At 32.5% G+C, this 21,426-nt stretch overlaps 2 protein-coding genes across 3 annotated transcripts; one reads left to right on the top strand and one right to left on the bottom strand.

Annotated features, from left to right (window-relative positions):
• Window positions 1–9,387: 9,387 nt before the first annotated feature.
• On the bottom strand, window positions 9,388–10,384 carry PSBY (photosystem II BY). The gene has a single exon (XM_021437446.2). It carries the CDS (start codon window positions 10,250–10,252, stop codon window positions 9,647–9,649), a length of 606 nt encoding a protein of 201 aa, XP_021293121.1. The 5' UTR covers window positions 10,253–10,384; the 3' UTR covers window positions 9,388–9,646.
• Window positions 10,385–12,252: 1,868 nt separating this feature from the next.
• Window positions 12,253–17,824, top strand: ALB4 (OxaA/YidC-like membrane insertion protein). 2 transcript variants are annotated; one of them, XR_002445810.2, is made up of 12 exons: window positions 12,253–12,752; window positions 12,833–12,943; window positions 13,137–13,211; window positions 13,469–13,529; window positions 14,025–14,098; window positions 14,192–14,296; window positions 14,438–14,545; window positions 15,212–15,315; window positions 15,443–15,649; window positions 15,731–16,052; window positions 16,665–17,049; window positions 17,382–17,824. XR_002445810.2 is itself a non-coding variant. In XM_021437401.2 (11 exons), exons 1-11 carry the CDS (start codon window positions 12,396–12,398, stop codon window positions 16,746–16,748), a joined length of 1,608 nt encoding a protein of 535 aa, XP_021293076.1. In that variant the 5' UTR covers window positions 12,253–12,395; the 3' UTR covers window positions 16,749–17,254. The 2 variants fall into 2 exon arrangements, 1 of the variants encoding a protein (XP_021293076.1); XM_021437401.2 differs by lacking the exon at window positions 17,382–17,824 and having other exon boundaries at window positions 16,665–17,254.
• Window positions 17,825–21,426: the final 3,602 nt, after the last annotated feature.

Raw genomic sequence — 21,426 nt, forward strand, 5'->3', positions numbered from 1 at the left:
TATCTTGAGAGTGTCATGTACAAAAGTTGATTCAAAAGCTTGTAATAGAGTAGTGTATATTTAACAGGGATTGTGCAAGATTGTTGCCTTCATATAAAATGGAGAAAGCATTTTGGTTTGCAGTCGCTAAGTTTTCAAAAGGTGAACAAAAAGCTTTTACTTAGTTGTACAATATTTCAAACTAATTTCTTGGAGAGTGACTTGTATTAAATGAAGGAAAATTGTGAAAAGTTAATAAAAATGCATAAAGTGAAAAGAACATAAAAGCTTAAGGCATTGTTAAAAAAAATAGACATGCATGTGAAGGCATAGCTAAAGATAAATACAACGTAAAGATAAATACCATTAATATAGCAAATGTACGTGAAGCAGGATAAAATTAAGAATAGTAGGATATTATTATTAAGTCATGTAAACAAGAAAACCAAATTAGAGACTGGTTAATTTCAAGTACAAAGTCACATGTTTTTTTTTTAACTCAAATCAAATGTTAACGTTGTGATCTGTTTTGATTGGATAAAATAGAATAAAGAGATTCTATCATCATCGCAAATGAAACACCTACAACCTATTGGATGATATGTTTACATAAGGGGTAGTTTGATTAATTATGTTGGCATATTACTTCACAATCATTTATAAGAGAACTGTGTAAATATTGATTCACCTAAAACGAGTACACCCATTGTGTAATCTATAGACCTAAAATCAATATAAGAAAGCAAGCATCACAAATTTGTTGAAAATATCATGTTGTATAGCAGTTGAATTGGGGTATATGATGGCAAGAATGGTAAAAATTATGTGTTAAGAGAAATAAGGGAATATCGATAATAATAAGCAAATCTAATGTAAGAGTGAAAAATTGATGTTGCCTAATTCTGAATTTTTTGGTTGGTGATTGTTCTCTATGGTTGTTGTTAGGTTCTTTTTGAGGTGTTGTCTCAGAGAAAAGTTATCTAACAACCTAGTTGTTGATTCGAGATGTTGGAAATTGATGTTGAGATTGTTCGAACGTAACCTATAGTGGTATAGATGTAGATGGACTTGCATCAGATGGATTAAGGGACACATCGTATTGGATTTCATCACAGTCGTGTAGTTTGTAATTTACAATTCTTGTTTTGGCTGCCTTTGAGGTTAAACCTATTGTAAATGTTCTTGTTTGATTGATCAATGCTTTCACGGGTCCAAGCAACATCATTCGATTAATGGTTGCCATTGCTACAAGTTTTATTATTGTTGCCCCTATCAGTTTTTCAGCTGGTCATCTAAAAGCCGCAACATCCATTTGCCTAGAATTGTCTTCAAGTGCTGACTATATGGAGCATCTAAAAAATGTGAAAAATATAAAATTTATTTAGTTTTCCATTTGTCAAGATAATAATATTGTTAAATAAGAGTGATAAAGATAATCAAAATACAACATACAAATTGCAAAGCTACTTAATTAATCCTTCCATGTTAGATAAAAACTACACAAGTACCACAACTTTTCTCCCAAACTCAATTGCTTTTATACGAGTAAGATAGAAATCAGATAACCAGGGAGAAAAGAAATCCAAAACAGCATCATTCAAACTTAACAATGAAAAGAAGTGAAGGGTAAAATTTTAATAAAAACAAAAATAGTAGGTTTTAGCAATAAGTTTAACAATCAAAGTCCTGCATTTTTCCATATTCATCTCCTAATGAGCCAGATATTTAGTGCATTACTCAAAACACATTACAATTGTTTTATATTATTATATTTGAAAAATCAAAAAAGGGGATGATCTTAATTGGTATTGCATGCAAAGCAAGAAGTGGGAAAAAGGAAAAGAGAATGAATTTCATAAGGAAAAAGAGAATCACTTTACATCTACTCGAAATTGTTCATAACTAGAAGGACTAAGGGAAAAACGGAAACTTAAACAATAAATCAGACAAAACAACAACAATGTTATAGATCAGACAGATTTAAAACCTTAATTCTAACCAATGATTGTACCAATAAACAAAAAACATATTTTTTGTTTTGAAAAAGAAACAAAGTGAAGACAAAAATGAAAAATAGAACTCCTGTAGATTCAGAAAAGGAAGGCAATTAGCGTCCAATGAAAAGTAACCACCATGAGAAGCATGATTGTAATTCAAAATGTTTATACATTGATATGTTTACATTGGGAATGGTGTTTTCTCGGTGCACTAATATTTGCCAACACATAATCGCAAGGCTACGCCACCTTCATTGTAGGAATTGTAATACCAAGTGTTGGCTGTGTCAATGTCAACAATTATGGCTTTCAATTTGAATTTGCTTTGCTATAGTATGAATAGGTCATTGGTAAATTTGTTAAATATGATATCTGTTAAAGATGTATCAAATATCTTGATTTTTAACCTGCATTGTGGCTAGGTCAATTGCAAGTATTACTGCAATGTTTGCTTCTTTGGTTTAGATGTTACTACTAGGAGATTGATAGGAGATTGTCACCATTCGAACAATTTCTACACTGAAGGATTGGTTGTTATATTTGAGATTTATATGTTAGTTTACAGGATATCTTTTTTCAGCATAAGATTGGAACTAATATAGGGAAAAATATTACCTTTGCTTAGAAGTTGCAATTTTTGAAATGTCTAAATCGACTTATATTTTTGTAGTTGAGCATGATGCCAAGTACATTGTATCTGAAACATGATGAAATTGTAATTAGATTTGTGTAGGAGAGTAATTTTTTAGATAAAAATTGGTGAATATTTGTTCATGAAGAGTAAAAGTAATCAATGTGTTATAGTATACTTACTCATGTATTTTTTGACTGTTGTTGCGGCCAAGGTGACAATGGAGCTTATTGTTTGGTCTAGGAGCTCATCCTCATCTATCTCATGTTATTTATCCTCATATAAAACTACTTTTATGTTGTTCCCACTGTTAATAAAAGAAGTCAATGCTCATCTTGTTTAATGATTATTAGGAGTAAATATGAATATAAATATATTGGTTTATTGTTTTACTTAATATCTTCAATGAAAAGGTCACGTTTTTTTAACGTCGTTTGTCTTATTATCTAGTCGAACCTTCTCGATAGTAGTCATGGATTTAAGAGCTCCAATGAAATCTAGTGGGGGAGAAAGTAGTTAAGATCAACATGAATATTGTTAGATTTATATAATGAATATTGTCATAAAGAAAGGCCATTATGTATCAACTCTAATGAGTTGCTGTCCTGGAAATGTAGTGAATGTAAGTTGCTTGTGTTAAAGTTTAGAAAATAGGAAAGATCGTACAACTTGTTAAGATGGCATTATGATGAACTTGACTGTTCAGTTGCTCAAATGTTGCAAAGGCAAAGTAATATGCTAGGTAAGGCATCAAATCTTCCTGGATTTCTTCAATCTGAGTATTTCTTGTAAACATTATCATTAACTCTAAGGGAATTGGGTTGAAAAACCTTTTTTTTTCACTGACTTGGAATTTTTCCATTTGATAGAGGCAGCCTTCTTTCAGTTCATACGCAAATTGACACACATCACTACTTCTAATCATACAGTGTATAGCATTTTTCTATATAATAGAAGGAAGTTAAGATTAATCCATGAAATGAAAGAAAAAGAAAATGCAAGGAACAACAAGAAAAAGGAAATTAAGAAGAGTTTAGAATGACTTAAAGATATTGTTATTAAATAAAAAATAAGTGTGGCATATAACATTATGTATTGTAAACAAAGATTCCTAACACATTAATTGGCTAATATTTGTTAGCTAATTAACGTTTCTTAGGTCTTGTTTTATTTTAATGCATTGATGACAAGAAAAGGAAAATGAAAAGATAGAATATAAAAAGAGAAGAAGATTAAATGATTTAAAAAGGTTGTCATTAAATAAAAAAAATAAAGGTGACTTTAGGGAATATTAAATTGTTTTACATATAATATAGTTATTTCATAAAAGTGATAATATAGAATTATGGGAAGATACAACTGGGGCAAATGATGTTTATAAAACTTAGAAAGAATCATGGGAGTTGAAAACATGTTTGTGTTTTAGATTAGGCTTGAATGCATATTTCTGCACAGACAAAATGTTCTTGTCATGAAATTTTGTCTTTCAAAATTGAGTTAGGAAGATAAGAAAAATAGATTGAAATTGTTAACATTTTGTTTGTAGAGTAGAATAGTAATATCATTTCTATTATTAAAGTAAATGGTGTTGGCAAGTAAAGTTCAAATTAATATGGTTATTGATCATACTATGGTTGACCATTGGTATGAAAGAAACAAGAATTTGTTTTCATTGAAAAATGCTTATCTTGCTATTTTCTTTTTTTATTCTTACAAATTTGAAAATTTTGAAAGTAACAAAATCATGGTTTTAGACAAGTGGCAAATCGAATATGGTATCCACTCTTTTGTAAAATATTCTTATCTGTTCATTGTTCAAAAATTTTATTAGAAATGTTATGATGTATGAAAGTGATAATTGATGTTTGATTTTTCTAGTTTACTAATTGGCAACTAATTCTTTCATAAGGAAGCACATACAGCTATCAAAAAACAAAACGATTAGCTTCTAATTTAATCATTTAGATTGCAAATGATTGTATTAGCTATATCAAAAAATAAACTGGACTAATCATTTTGTAAATAATTATATTATATTTTAATGTATATATTAAAATTTTCCCATACCAATATTTCATGGATTTTTTTATCTTTTTTGGTAAAGAATTTTGATTCCCATATACGTACTATCCTGACTTTCACTAAGGTGTGTGCTTGAAAGGGTGGAGATCATGTAAGTACTCTTGAGCCATTATTAACTTGTGTCCAATATTGGTCAAGGAATTGTAGGTAATTTTCAAACAAAAAAAAAGATAAAGTTATTGGTAATGTTGAAAAGTAAGCATGGCAAGAATGGGGTAATATCATGCAAGTTATGCATGGAGGATGCAATGCAAGAAATGAAAATGTATAGATGGTAAAATTAATAAAAAAAAATACAATAAGAATAACATTAAAAAATTATAGACATAAAGGATATAAACCTGTATTTAAGTTATCAAATACCTCCTTGCAAACTATGTTTTTGGTTTGATTGGTAGATTTGCTATCATTATTTGTGACTAGTATTCTTAATCCATTTCTAGATGTGACCCTCGAAAGCTACATATAATGGGCAATAGCTGAAAATGGGCTTGGGCAGGTATGAACCAATCTTTTCAAGTGTTTGTCATTCACTTTTGTTGATGGTCATACCATAGCATAACCTAATAGGAAACTATCTTCTATTAAAAACAAAGGGCCATTTGCAATGTTTGGTTGTTAATACTATTCGTGGTATAGAGACTTTAGTGGTTGCTTGCACGCCAGAGATGATTTTGCCTTCTATGACATTAGGAGCTAATTGTGTGATTATAAGCCTAGTACCATCACATAAACTAGAGTTCTGGTTTATATTTCTAAGTAACATGATCACATAACCAAGTTTTAAATGTAGTGCATGATCTGGTAAATAGGGGAATTTGAGTGTATTTAGGAATTCTATTGGATAAAGTATTTCATGATTTGATATTTGGTTTACTGTTTGTGAAATAGTGTCTACACTAAAGTATGTTTTTATGGATCTTGGTATCAAATCAAGTGCATATGCATTAATTAAGTCTACTATTTCATTATAAGGTGTAACGATCGTTTTTTGTCTAAAGTATGTCAGATATGCATAGTAATTTTCAAAATTATCATAAACAGTTATTATTATATCTTTTACGGGATCATTGCTCATTGGGACTAATAAATCATTTGGTATTGTGATTAAATCTGCACAACCTTTTTTTTCAAGACTTGATAATACTAAATTTCCACCACCAACATCTAATAACTATTGTTCAAATGTTTCAATTTCTTTTATTGATTGATCATTCAGGTTAGCTCTATTAGTCTTATGTTAGTTTTCAAATGAAAAACCTTGCATTTATCCCGTAACGCTGATCGATTTATTGCAGCATTGATAGTATCAAAGAAAATAAAAAGAAAGTAAAGGGAAAATAATAAGGGGGAAGCTTTTTGAATGGATTAAATAGAGCAAAAATATCAAAATGCATGAATTATTTTTTACAAATCTCAAAGGAACCCCAGGCAAAGCATACGAAAAATTTTCAGAAGACCAAAAGAGACTTGAAATCCTTAAAAAATTTCAACAAACCCCATATCTTGTATGGAACTACACAACAAAATCAAAGAGTTAAAGACTTTACTAAAGCCATCTGTGATTCATCATCAGGTAAGAGTTGAGCTCTAAAATAAGAAGTTGAGTAAAACATTGAAGAACATCAACCGCACCCAGTAGATCTAAAGGCTCAACCTAAGAAATCAGCCACGTGTTGTAGCAAACAAAAGGACTCAAAGATAAAGAATAGTCTGACAGATGAACAGTGCCCCATAGATTCGAAACTTACTGCAAAAAATAGCCACATGTCAAATGATTAAAGGTCAAGGTGAAGCAAAACAAGAGGCTTAACGTATCACAATTTTGAAGTCATCTTGGGGCTCCTTTTTATATAGTTATAGATTAATGTTGGACCTAAAACACTCTTTTTAGGTGACGGCCTCAAATAGTCAAGCAGCCACTGTCACGTTGTCAATCAAACTCCACCATTTTGGTTTCCACTTTCCAATAATCGATAGCTACTTAAGTATCCAGCAAATAACACATGCTCCTTCTTTACAAATTACTTAATATTAATCTATTTATAAAAATATTAGAAATCCCTTGTAAAATTAATTAAAGTATTCTACTGCTGGTGTATATAACAGTAATAATTTATAAAATGAGTCATGTATTTGCATATATATGAAACTATCCAAACTAAACATGTAGTCAAACTTACTTTATTTCTTTAGGAAAAAAAAAAAATCCTTTTCATGTTACAGAAAAAGCTCCCAAGTTTTATTCATTTTTATTTTTTTCATAATAAAAGTAATTATTTATCGTTATTTTTATTATAATTTTTTTTAAAATGAAAGAAAAAAATCACAATTAAAGTACTTCATAAGTCCCTATATTATAAATTTTTTATCAATTTAATCCTTCTACCTCAAAACTAATTAATTTAGTCCTTATACTTTGAAATTTTGTACAATTAAGTCTCTCTATCTAACTCTATCCAAATTGACCGTTAATGGTGCTAACATGTCAAATGATGTTGATATGATAATAACATGTCAAAAAAAAATTTTGTAAAGAAAAATTCTCGACACATTGGTTTTTTTTACCATTTCATAAAGATTAAATTGAACAAAATAGCATAGACACTAAATTAAATAAAATGTTATAATATAGGTATTAAATTGAATAAAATTTTACAATACCGGTACTTCGTGGATACTTTCACCATTTTTTTGTTTCACATTACATTTAGCCCTCTTTATAAGCTGAAATGGTATATGAAGAGTATGAAAATCTTGAAACATTGCAATTGAATGCAATTTTTTCCTTATAATACAAAATATTTTAGTTGAATATAATTTCTATTTGTAAAATGAAACTTTGCTATCTTTTGTTTTGTTGATGTATTTATACAATCCAAGAAAAAATATATCATGAAATGACATCATTTTATTAACTACCTATTTGGAATTGAAAATCAAGAAAATGTAACAATTTGATTAAAATTAAAATCAATTACAAAAATATCAACTTTAGTTACAAAAAAAAATTAATAAAAGAATTGTAATATCCATTTAGTTGAAAAATTAATTGATGTAACAGTTAAAATAAGAACTCTAACAGCCAATATAACAAATCAATCAAAATAGCAACCTCACAGCACCATTTGACTTTTCTTATGCTTTCTTAAGTTGAAAGTGGTGCATCATCTAGCAAATCAGTAACTGATGTTTTTGCTTTGCTTTTTATTCCTATTGTGCAATTTTCTATGTTAAAAGTAACAAATTTAACATTTAAATGGAAAAAAATAAAGTAACAACATGATCATGATGATTTCGATTTGCCTTTTTGTTCTTGTTGTGCAATTTCCACGGCAATAGTAACAAATTCAATGTTTTAATGCCAAAAATATGGCGACAATATTCTCAACACAAGACAATAATTAGTTTTCTTTTGACCGATAGCTTTCTAGTAAATATGTAGAATTGTAATTACCAGTTGCAACTATCAATTGATTTCCCTTACCAATGAAGGAATGGGACTACAATTGATTTTACCATTTTGGGAACTAATATTGTAGTTCTTTTATATTTTGAGAATAAGCTAAGAGAAAAGAGGTATGCATGGTATCAGCATAAAAAAAAGAAAATGTTATACGCGAATAAGTATAAGAGAACAAGATAAGGGTGAAAGGAAGAAACTTATACTTCAGGAAATCACCAAGTCAAATTCCCATAACATCTCAATGTGAAAGTAACATATAAATCTTGCCACTCATTCCAAGTCACTTTCACTACAATCCATATGAAGTTGTTATTCCATTTCTTTTAATTGTTCTGGTTGAAGTAGTTGTTCCATTGATTCTAATTGTTTCATGTGAAATAATTGTTCCACTTATTAGTTGTTTTCATTATTTTCTATATAACATTGGATAGCTGTAAAACAACACTTAGAGAAATAATAACTTATTAGCTAAAATCAACTATCTACAATGTCTTGATACATATATTTCATGAGAAACGAACCAATGGAAATATTGATAAACAATTACTCAATATTTCACTTTAGTAAGGAGTTCATTTTATTAAGAAAATAGATAATCAATCAGTTATTTTTTTTACTTTGAAAAAGAATTCAATATTAAAATGAAAATATATAAACAATTAATCCATATGAATTGGCAACTTACAAAAAACTCTCATTACCATGTATCGGTTCTAGCTAGTTACATTACCATTTAGTTGGTGTCATCCCTTTAAATGCTCAATTCAAAATCACCAAGCAATGACAATAGCAAGAAGCAAGAGAAGATTGTTAGTTAGACATGAATATTACTTTGTATAAAAAAAAGAAACCCAAAGTTTTATTTTTGGCTGAAGAAATCTAAGAGTAGAAAAAGTTAAAAAAAACAACTTACGGAGTTGGTAATTTTAATATTAGAGTAATGACAGAGAATAAGACTTGGAGTTTATTGGCCATTTAAGAATTAAGTTGTAGGAGAAGAGATTTTTTCTCTGCTCTTTGTATAAGGTCTCTCCCCCAAGTCACTCTGTTTCTATCCCTCGCTCTTCTCTAGTTCGTCTTCCCTGTTTCCAACATATGCTTTTAAATGATAAACAAATTACATGTTAATATTATTGATAAGCATGCAATTTACAAGTTCTGATTTATTATGAAGTCAGTTTTCTTCATAATTTACATACATACATAAATAACTCAGCTTTGCCTATATATCATTCTTTCATGGAATATTAACATGGAGGGATATATATATTGAAATAAGACCCTTAAGGAAGTACAAAGAGATTACTACTACATTTAAGTACTATTGGAATTAGACGAGGGATTCTCATGTACATGGATAAGTTTTTTCAGACTCACACCTCAAGCCAGGGAAAAAGAAAATTTGTTTTAAGTAAGAGAGAAAGTTTCATTGACATTAGGTGCAATTACAGGTAATTTACATGCCATCACACCCCAAACAAAATCCATATCTCACTGAGACCTCATCCTGTTAAGTTGGTTCAAAGCCGGTTGCAGAATGTTGTAGGCCACCCAAAGAAGAGCTGGAGCTACAACAAACAGAAGAAGGGTACCCCGGTTGTCACTAGATGCAGCATCAGCAATCGTGGCGATCTCACTGGCTGATGCATCCGGTGTTGACATGAACCCAGATGCAGCCAATCCTCCAAGACCTAGACCTATGATCACCCCCTTGGTGCTCCTCATTCTGTCCAGCTGATTAAGTGCTGGCCGGAGGATGTTGAAGAGCACCCACGCTATGGCTGGGATTATGGGAAGCAACAGAGCTAACCCACGGTTATCTCCTTCAGCTATGTCAGCAATCTGTTGAGCAGCAAAGGCAGGATCACATGAGCTCAAGGTCGAAAAGATAGCTCCAGCAATGGTGGTTCCCGCTAGTGAAGAAGGGAGGTTGGAGTTGTCGGCTGGTTTTGAGATGGTGAGGCCTTTGGGGAGGTTCTGCATGGAGAGAAGGGAGATGGGTTTGGCGGATGGCTTTGTGGGGTTGATCATTTTGGTTGAGCTGATGCTCAGACATTTTGCATTGAGCATGGCCGTTGTAGCTACGGTTGCTGCCATTTGATGGTTTGGTTTTGTTTCCGCGGCTGGTCTTGTGTCCTCAGGAAGATTTTGTGGGATGCTGGGAGCTTCTGTGTGGAAGAGAAATGGGCATCAGTTGGCTTTGGCATATAGATTTGATGTCGAGCGAATGGAGTAAGGTCCAATAGAATTATGTTCTCTGGATTCTTCTCTTATCCACAGGGTGTGTTTGGTGAGATATGGACCTCATGTTGCATACCCCACCACAGTTTTCTTATCGCCTCCCGTAGAGGTCAAATTTGTGAACAACAACCACCTAGCATAACTTCATATCTCCACTTCACAGACACGGACTGTGGGCTCGCATTGACAATAGAAATATTAGTTTACACTGTACAGGTAATAGTACTGACCATTATATAGGTTTGCTGCTTTTAGGCTTAAACTTTACAAAAATATATGACCATTTATTCAACTAGACTCTCATATTTTATTAAATTTAAATGAGTTTTTAAATTGAAATTTAAATTCAAACAAATATTTAAGTATTATTGGATCTAATTTTAATTTTTTTTTTCATATGATATATGATTTAATGAACTGAGACAATTATGATTAATATGATCAAATGTATCAAATTTTTTTATCATGCCAGCTTGCTAGGTCTAACATGGGTTAAAATTCCGTTAAAGTTAAAAAACTTGTTTAGACTTATATCAAAATTTAAAAAATCTTTTAAATATAATAAAAGATAAGAAGTTTAGTTGAATAAATGAGCCTAGTAGGAAGGCTATTTTAAGATTTATGCCAAACTGTTATCCGAATTGGAAAAGTCATTTATCACGTGAATGTTTCAAAAAATACCTAAAAGTTTTCAATTCAACCAACAATAGCAAGCTAACCCAGCTCACTCTATCGGCCATCATCATGCAAATCAGGAAATGCACAAAGGCTTAGGCAACAATTTTGCAAAACGGTCCGAGTAATTGGACACTGATTACCCAGCCTCTAGCCTCTAGGCTTAGGCAACAGTTTTTGTCCAACGGGCTCATATACACCATGGAACCCAAAAGCTTGGCTAACCTATCCAAGCCCAAGCTGCAAGGCTGAAACCTGAGGATTAAGCACAATTTATAGGTGCATATTTCACATAATATTTTGATAAATTTTACGTAATTTATTATAATTTAATTAATTATAATATAATATTTTATATGAATAAATTTTATTAAAATAAAAAATTAACAAATGAAATTGTAATTGTTAAATAAAAAATATAATTAATTTGCATTAAAATTAAAGTCATAAAAATATAAAAAATTTCTCGTTAGTGCACCTTGGAGATTTAATTGAACAATATTTTGATCAAATTAGTTTTTCGAGATCCTCATATCACCACAACACTACACGTTTCGGATTTCATCTTTTATCTCATTACCATAAATATCTCTAGTCTATAATTTTATAATTCTTAAAGTGCATTTTTAATTTATTTAAAGGAAATAAAAATAAGTTCATTTATAGAGTATTCATTTAACATCTATCGTTTAATTTATTTGATATTATTTTGCACTCTCTTTAAATACAAGACTTTTAAAATATCTAGTTATTTAAATAATGATACTTATTTAAATCATAAAATTTTATAAAGCATAAATAATATCTCCATTCTGTCAACAACTTGAATCAAAATTTACTAATTCACAACTTTTTTTCCCCTAACTTCGTCAAATAAATCTTGATTACAATAATGACAATTTTAATTTTGAGTTTTGTAAGTCTCAAAATATATATAATTATATTTACACCTATGAAATATAAAGAAAAGAATTTTATAAATAAATGTTTTATATTATATCTGTATTCCACGATTATCCTAAGCAAAACGCACCAACATCCAGAGTCTTTCCTAATCAATAGCCTACCTTCTTGGAACTGCCACGTGACAGAAAACAAAAAAAACATGTGTCATTTCTTACTTTTTTTTTTGGTAAGATATTTTGATAATGCCCACCGAGGTCCTGCTGTGCTCTTTCCCCGGATTTATTTTTCCTTTGAAAAATATATCTCCACATCATCTCCCTCGAACCCGGGGCCAGGGAGCAACATTTGACAAAACCTCTGCAATTAGGGTTTCGTAAAATTATTTTCTACAACTTTAAATTTTAAAGCAAGAAGGAGAATGGCCGCTTCTCTCTCGTTCAGACCGAACATGCTCCTCGTCCTAACTCCTTTCGTTGACCGAACCGGACCCCCCAATCCTCTTTTAAATCGAACTCAGTTTTCAGGTTTTTCAGCTCACAGACCATTTCTTCGCGGTTCTTTACCTGTGGCTAAATTCGGGTTCAAACCGGGACTTTTTCCTGACCCGGATGCTTACGAGGGTGTTATGAGGGAGCTGTTTACCAAAGCTGAAAGCGTTCTCTATACGATTGCTGACGCTGCCGTTTCGTCTTCTGACACTATTACTACAACCACTTCTACTAATCAAAATGATTGGCTTTCGGGTATCACCAATTCACTGGAAACTATTTTGAAGGTAACTTCGGAAGATTTTCTTTTTCTTTGTTTTTCTAACTTGGGTAATGATCTAATGTTGTTTGGATTGAATTCGTTCAGGTTCTGAAAGATGGGTTGTCGGCTTTGCATGTTCCGTACGCTTACGGTTTTGCTATTATACTTTTGACTGTGCTTGTTAAGGCTGCTACGTTTCCTTTGACTAGGAAACAGGTTTGTTATTTGAATAAAACCAAACAAACTAGTAGAACCAAATTAGGAAAAGAAAAGAAGTTAATTCTCCACTCAAATATTTGTTTATTTATTTTTGGGATTTTCTTGTTAATTTTAGATTAATTCATATCATAGAGAAAAAAAGTGGTTTGAGTTTTGTGAATGTGTTCTCAAATTTTCATTTTGCACACAGGTAGAATCTGCTATGGCCATGCGCTCTTTACAGCCTCAAATAAAGGCTATTCAGCAGCGGTATGCTGGAGATCAGGTGAAATTTTGCATTTTGTTTAAGCGGGGATGGTTCTTTTGTTTGGTTAATATGCCTAACGAAACTGGCAGATATTTCTAGCCGTTAGTTATAGATTAAATAGATGCTTATTGCTTTAGCAGCAGAAGAAGAAAGGAAAAACGAAAACAAAAAGGATGATATCAATTGAATGTTTGCAGCTTTGGACTGTTTGATGTAGTTTCTTGGTCTGATGAAGCCATTCTAATCTTTGAGCTACTTTTCTTTACTACTTGCAGGAGAGAATTCAACTTGAAACTGCTCGATTATATAAACTAGCTGGGATAAACCCATTAGCAGGTACTCTAGAACATCTTATTCGCATCACAGTGCCATATTACTTTCAGTAACTTATTTAGATTCTGCATAGACTGCTCTCTGTTTTACGTTCCTAAAGATATTGCATTCCATTTACTTTATTTTTTATTTCACCAATTTTGTTGATGGTATCGTTCTACTTCCACTGTGTTCTATCTCTATTGTAGGGCCTTAACAAAGGTTTAGACTTTTGTGTCTGTATGTATGGCAGAAATTCAAATCTTGGAATTGGGATCTTAATAATTGTAAATTGAATACTACCATCTTCTGTTTTGCTGCCCTTTTTTCCTTTTTGGATGATGCATGTCAAAAACAATCCTGCTTCATGCAAAGGAGAAAGACATGACATCAGATTTATCGTTGCATCTGTTTGCTTTGTAAAAGTTGATGTCATCTTCCCATTTTATTGCATCTTTTATACTTCACACATTGTTATTGACTGATTTATTTCTACGTCTATTTGTTCTCTCTCCACAGGATGCCTGCCTACTCTTGCCACAATTCCAGTGTGGATTGGGCTTTATAGAGCCCTGTCAAATGTGGCAAATGAGGTAGCATACTGTTTGTGTTGTTTTACTAATTTAACCTTCTGTTTCCTTCAGCTCTCTTTCATCTCTAATTTTATGTTTGCATCTTTTGTTAAGGGACTCCTCACAGAAGGCTTCTTTTGGATACCCTCCCTGGCTGGTCCAACTACAATTGCTGCTCGACAGAATGGCAGTGGTATCTCTTGGCTTTTCCCTTTTGTAGTAAGTGCCTTAATTTGTTGATATATATATATATTACTTTGGGTTAAATTAATGGTTCAACGTCTCTTGCCTAATTGTGAAATTGTTATCTGAAAGTGCTGGAGTTTATTCTGTTTCTTGGTGGTCTGGTTGTTTTCATAGGATGGACACCCACCCCTTGGTTGGTCAGATACATTGGCATATCTTGTGTTGCCTGTTTTGCTGGTTCTCTCACAGTACATCTCTGTCCAAATCATGCAATCAGCACAGGTCAGTCATTCCATCATTATCTAATATGGCTGTATGTTAGTTCCTTTAGCAATGACAGAAATTACTCCTAAAGTGCCCCATTCAAGACTATTGTTTCCATTAAAATATAATTTAGTAAGATTGTGAGAAGCTAGTTGTTTTTAATGTCCCTACACTTTGTTTCTATATGGCATGCTTCAAAATGATGTTGGCTAGTGTGTGAGAAATATGATAGTTTTCAGAGGTGCATTGCTTTTCTAGTTTTGCGTGTTTAAGTTGTCCATAACTGACTTGAATCTTGGGGAATTACCTCTGTTTCATACAATATTACTCCATGTCTAATTTTAAGAAGAAAGGGATCTTAAATCTAAGTTAATTTATAATCTTAGCGATAACAATGTGTAACCATTTGATATTTATGACTTTTTCATTGTATGAGCAGAAAACTTTTTCACCTTTTTCATCCTGATGATTCTGATATGTGATGGTGGTTGAATTATTGTCTCATCATGTTGGCAGAAGTTGTCAAGTACTATTTGTTATCTAAATACTGCTAATTGTTGGTTGCTTATTTCCATCTAGCTTTTGGATGACTTAGGAAGCTTTCAGCTTCATGATTCATAAACTATGTAAATTGAGGCTAGAACTGATTTACTATTATCTAACATTTTTTTTAACTTTTCTTAGAGCAATGATCCAAACATGAAGAGCTCTCAAGCCCTGACGAAGTTCCTCCCTCTAATAATTGGTTATTTTGCTCTTTCAGTTCCTTCGGGTCTAAGTCTATATTGGTAAGCAGATGCATAGCTATTCCATTCGAAAGTATTATAAGATACTCAACTTTATGTTTCCTTCTTTTTGTAATCCTTTCCTGTTAAAACCTTGCAACGTTTCTTAACCTTAATTATGTATTTGCAGGTTCACAAATAACATATTAAGTTCAGCACAACAAGTATGGCTTCAAAAGTTGGGGGGTGCAAAGAATCCAGCGAAGCAACTTAATGATGATATCATCAAGGAAGAGCAACTTCGGCTTCAGAAATCTCTCTCTGAATTGAATGGCACCAGAAAGGAGGCAAAACAAGAAGAAAAGTTGACACCAGAAGGGCTGCGCCCTGGTGAAAGGTACTGTTAAATTTGCTGACTTTGGAATGGCCTTTCTTGTAACTACAGTTGCTTATAGATCTTATGTTTTATATCTTCCAGATTTAAACAGTTGAAGGAGCAAGAGGCAAGAAGAAAGCGGCAAAGAGAAGAAGAAAGGAGGGAAGCTCAAGTGGCAGCAGCTAAAGCTGATCTATTAACAGATGAAGGACATGAGGTAGAGGGTAGCACCACTGAAAGGGAAAATGGTGCTGGAACTGGCTTAAGCATTGAAAAGAATGAAAAATGTCAACCTGTTTCAGGCCAAGATTCCTCCAATGTAGGAATTGTGAATGGTGACCTCTCTAATCAGGACTTGACGGAAGATCAAAAGAATGCTTCCTCGTCAAGCAAGAACAGTGAATCTCTGGAACATGTAAAGAAGGTGTGACTGTTAGTTCTTGAGTCTGGTTTCCTATTTACCTCTGATAAAAAGAAAATTACTGGAAGTTCTTGACTGCTGAACTACAAGGTGGTCATATTGTTTCTTATGTTATAGAGTAACCTTAAATTTATTCAGGAAAAAGAAAAATAACACAGTTGAAGTCTGTTAATAGGGCAAGCAATCCAATGTTTAGGTCTCCACCTGCATCTGCCTTGTAGTCTGAACTTGAAAAATAATTTTTACAGCATTTTTGGATTTATTTTTTCAGTAGTGTCTTCATTGAATCCAGAGCAGAGTTCACAACTGCAAATAGCCTCCTCAGACTTATAATAGCTCTTATTCTTTTAATTTCATTGTTTTGTAATGGTATGAACTGCCTTATCCTTTGATCCTCCCATCTTTGCTTTATTGATGACAAACTTCAAATGTACGCAGAAATTAGATGATTGAATGCTGGACTCGCATGTACACTTGTTTTTTAGCATAAATTTTTAAGTAGAAGAGCTGGAAATTAGAAAAGACTTTCTTTTTAATTTTGTTGTTAATCATCATTCACTTTTATTCAATATTTAGTTCAATTTTTTAATTATTTTGAAATTTACTGTATATTAGGGAACCGTTGAAGTATATACTAGTACAGGCACGACAGATAACAAACATGCTGCACAAGACACACAGGAAGCCAGGAGGGAGTGACAGGAAAAAGAGAAACATGGTAATGATGAAGCCTGTACCTGAATTCAACCAAGAGTGACAGGAGCAGTTGATTTGCGTGTTGCGTTGGATGCAGGGGGCAGAATGATACTCCTCCCTCCATAGAAAGTCTGTGCAGCTCATCAACCATTATTAATATGTTCAAAATGGTGTCTTTGGGCTTTGATGGAGCGTGTGTTGCCCTTTGGTGATATCTGGTTTATACCTGGTGCATCTGCAGGAACAGCTAAACAAGCAAAATACAGGACAATATAAGATTTTGGAGGTTTCAGATATACCTGTTGTAAGAGCTCAAACACAACTGATTCAATCAATGATTATTCTGTTCAAGTTTAATAGTAATGAGTAAAAAGTTATGTTCATGCTATTTTTCTTGCACACTCGTTTGGATTACCAGATATTACTAGTATTTAAGAAACAACGCTACTAAATGACAACTGCTTGGCAAAGCAGCCATTGCTTTCATATTGTTTTGTAAATGTGGCGGTCTCTTTGAAGGAATGTTAAGAGTGCCGGAGTCTGGAGTTGGTCCGAATTTCTTGTGTACAAAAACAATAGAACTAGCAGGTGCACGTGTTGTTTGAGTTCACTAATATCAGCTCCTTTTTCTTACAGAAAGATCCGGGAAAAGAACACTTGGACGAGACTTGGAACATCCGCCGTTGTCAGATCGTTTCGACACTCTGGGGGCCTAACCCAGTCCTCAGAACCCAAAATGGCCTAACCCAGCGATGCTAAAAACTCTTCCCGACGCAAACTAGCTCAGAAAATCCAAAGAAACAAGTAGCACATTCTTACACATCTTTTAAATAAAATTGCATAGAAGTTACACTTACAGGCAGGCATGACAAGAAAGGTCTCCGAATCAATTTATCTATTCTTGCGGCTTGGTCCCTCACTTGCATATATTATTAAATGAAAGTCACAGTTTCAATTACAATTACAAACTTCTCCTGTAATCATAATCCGTGTAGAAAATGAAAAACAAATAGTCCTAACTTGTTCGTTTCATATGTTAGTGCTATAGACTTATTTAAGATTCACAAGTTGACTACGTCTTATCATCACAAATGTGGAAAATGTTGGGAAAGTTTCCATGTCTCTGTGCATCCAATAATTCAGGTTGTCTAGATAGATTCCAGCCGTCCGATTGTCATATGTCCATGTAACTTTATAATATTCTTTTTCTTTTTAGATAACAACTTAAACTTATCTTTTTCTCAATTAATTTGAAAATTTTTAAATTCGAACATTTAACTCAATAATTGATACATAATGTTAAAATGTTAGATCAAAATTCTCTTCCTCAAATAAAAAAAGAAAACATTCTCTGCAGAACTCGATCAATCTTATGAAATAACAATTAGTATAAATTGTTTTTTTCATGTGAGATATTAGACAATGATTCATGTGGTGAAATGGCATAGCTTTGGCTATAATAAGAAATCAGCATTAGACAAGTCATAAAAGGTTGGCGTATAACATCACTATCTTGTAAAATTAATGACTTTCACATTAGAAATTAGTCTTGCTTTATTTGTTATAGGATGACAAAAATGGTAGATGTTCCCACAGAAGTAACCATCACTAAAACTAACATCTCGGGATTGTGCCCAATGCAAGCATCGCTAATGCTGTGACTGTGCAATAACAAGGAGAGCCAGGTTTCGAATTTACAGGGCAAATAGTCAAATGGTGAAATTGCAGTGTGAAAAGAGACATCCTGGATTTCGCATGAAGAAGCACATGAATCATGTTTTACGGTTGTGCTTTCCTTTTCACAGAGTGGATTGTCTTCTTTTAACTCTTTGTTTTTTTCTGTCACAATGTGATGTATATTTAAACAATTAATATCATTACTTGCAATGCTGCTTTACTAGTTGGGGACACCACTAGAGACGGGTGCTTTGTCCGCAATTATGTGACATAAGGAGGGGGCAACACTCATCAAATATATAACTATTCGAAAGATTTCAGAGCTTAAACCTTTTGATCTTCAACCTCTGGCACACATGCTAATCAAGTCTGCCGCAGGCTTCCTTTATATTTGATCCAACTTAATTTGCAAGAAGACCTCCGATGGAAACAGGGGCCAATAATGCACTCTATGTTAGAAATTGATATCGGTAAGCTTAGTTTCAATAAATTCTCATCCTATTTAAAATTATAATTAAGTTGACAAGTTATCAGTTAAATCTTTATGCTCAAAATCAAAAGTTCTACCGTCCAACTGAAGCACCTCTTCTGTTTGGTTTTTCCTTTACTAAAAGAAGTTGCAACTTGGTAGTGTTTTGGTGAACTCTAGTGATCATTCCTTTACTAAAACCTACCTTTAATCATGGTGCACCCCAGGGCATTTATATTTGTCCATATGTCAGAAATCCATTGTCTTTTTCTTCATTGATTAACCGCCAATTGAAGATTTCTTTATAGAAAAAGAAAACGTTAAAGGCTTAGTAATTTATTCAGCTCCTTTTACAATTGTTGCATCAGAACTTATATTATATATTGAAATGCAGAAACAAGCTTTTCCGGAAGAGGACACTGCTTCAGTCTGTTTCATACCTGGTTATATTTATCAAGTTGGTTAAAAATCTCGCGAATAATGGATGATGAAGCTGACCCCATCGGCTCCTTCCATCATTGATGTAGTATTCCCAAATGGGAGCGATTAGCAAATAAACTTTAAAACACCAGACCAATAACCTTCAGACACGTACTTGAGCATATTCTCCCCAAGGTTTTCGATGTGATAATGTTAACAGAAGAGAAGCCTCAGGTGTTTAAAGAATCAAATAAATAACTTCCCAACAGTATATTGATTGAAGCACTAATGATCTCAGTTGAGCATAATATGTATATATAAATCCACACTCATATTGAGGTATTGGCTCAATTTATACATTATTTTCTGCCAAATTAAATATCAGTAGTAAATAAGTTTAATCATCTTATTTAACTTGGTTTTTGTTATCAGCCATGGCATTGAAATACATTGGATGCCAACAGTAAAAATAAATTTACGAGTGTAAAAAAAATTTATTACTAGTAGTAGTATTATATTAGTAGCTTTTGTTTCTGTGATGGCTGAACTCAGCAAACTAAAGTGGGAAAGGACGGACCCTTTACTGCATAGTAAAAATTGGGCAAGAATTACAAAGTCATAATAAGGCTTTCTTAGCTTACATGCAGAATTTCACAGCATGCAATCGAGTGTAAACCAAGTCGTTTTCTCTGCCTTACAAGGAAGCTGCAGCATCATGAAAAGCATTTTTTTTCCTATAAATTAACAAATGACAGCTAATGAAGAAAGGTATGTTTCTTTTAACTCATGGCACCTTGATGGAGAGGTCCACTCAAGCTGCTTTACCAGGCTTAAGCTTCAAAAACCCATTTTCTTTTAGTTTACTTCTGATTTCGGAGGTTAGAGGAATAGGTCTGTTGGCACTAGGATTGTGCACGATGGATTCATGTTGCTGTTCCATTCCTTACACTGAAACTTTGAGGACTGATGGAAACGAATCAACAGAGAACATCAAAGGATACCCATTTTAGTTACTTTGTTCATTCTTCTTTCCTTTTTTATTTTGGACCCTCCTTTAAAGCTCATTCACCTACCCTTTCTCTATGACCTCCCTTTTCTCTAAAGAATCTTAACTCAAGAACTTTACAGTTGCACCTAATAATCATTTTTGTGAGTTTAGGTTTCTCTCCACTCCTTTTGGATATAATAGAGTTTGACCCCAATCACCACCTGTTGATAGAAAAGGATGCAAGAGCTGTGAAAGGGACTCTGAATTACAATCAGATGAATCCAAAATCACACTTGGATGATCTATTTCTACAAGTCATGTTTCTATCGATTTCATTTAATAGTGAAAGCCAGACTTTTAGCGTAAGATATTCTTTGTAACAATTTCAGCAATCAGAAATGGATTCAAAATTCTTTAATTTGTCGAGCACATTAGACTATCTAATCTCTAAGGTGCTTTAAGGAGGGATCTCTATAATTGCTCGTATGACTTGAGTTTCAATGCACATTAAATATATTTTTGTTGACCAACTAAAATCTTCAGTGTCAGTTTCGAGTTCTAATAGAATTTATTAGTTTGGTAAGAAGCACTCTCACTAAATATTATTTGTTCTTCTTACCAAAATTTACTACTAGACAATGATCTTAATGCTAAAAGTTTGGAAAAAAAGTTGTGTTCATTTGCTAGTATTCATTGAATACCAAACATTTGAAAAAAAAAATTGTGTTTATACATTGAATAAATTCAGTAGTGCTCCAAACTTAAATTTATTATTTTCATTCATTATTTTTATGAGTCCTATAAATTAGGTAGTGCTCCAAACTTCAATTTATTATTTTCATTCATTATTTTTATGAGTCCTATTTATTGACTATGTAGAAACAAAAAGAATTGTACATAATTAATTATAATAATCTTGACTCACCGATTATAAATAATTTTTACTTTTGTTATGAATATTTGTGAATATTCTTTGTATTTCATCATATCCAGTGTATCTTCTCATATCTAATGAACCTCTTTATATCCAATGTACATATTTATGTAAGTACATCTCTATTGTCTAGATCTGTTCATTCCTCTATTTCTCCTCCATCTATGTAAGCCTATAAATAGAGGCATTATAA

This window comes from Theobroma umbraticum, unplaced genomic scaffold, assembly GCF_002168275.2.
Source record: "Theobroma umbraticum cultivar Fairchild unplaced genomic scaffold, ASM216827v3 scaffold_20.0, whole genome shotgun sequence".
Classification (NCBI taxonomy): Eukaryota; Viridiplantae; Streptophyta; class Magnoliopsida; order Malvales; family Malvaceae; genus Theobroma; species Theobroma umbraticum.

Excerpts from the sequence above, each read along its gene's own strand:
- PSBY (XM_021437446.2), bottom strand. The coding sequence starts at position 10,252 with ATGGCAGCAACCGTAGCTACAACGGCCATGCTCAATGCAAAATGTCTG.
- ALB4 (XM_021437401.2), top strand. The coding sequence starts at position 12,396 with ATGGCCGCTTCTCTCTCGTTCAGACCGAACATGCTCCTCGTCCTAACT. Across the intron at positions 12,944-13,136 it reads TTCCTTTGACTAGGAAACAG|GTAGAATCTGCTATGGCCAT; the intron begins GTTTGTTATTTG and ends TTTTGCACACAG. Across the intron at positions 15,650-15,730 it reads GGGCTGCGCCCTGGTGAAAG|ATTTAAACAGTTGAAGGAGC; the intron begins GTACTGTTAAAT and ends TATATCTTCCAG.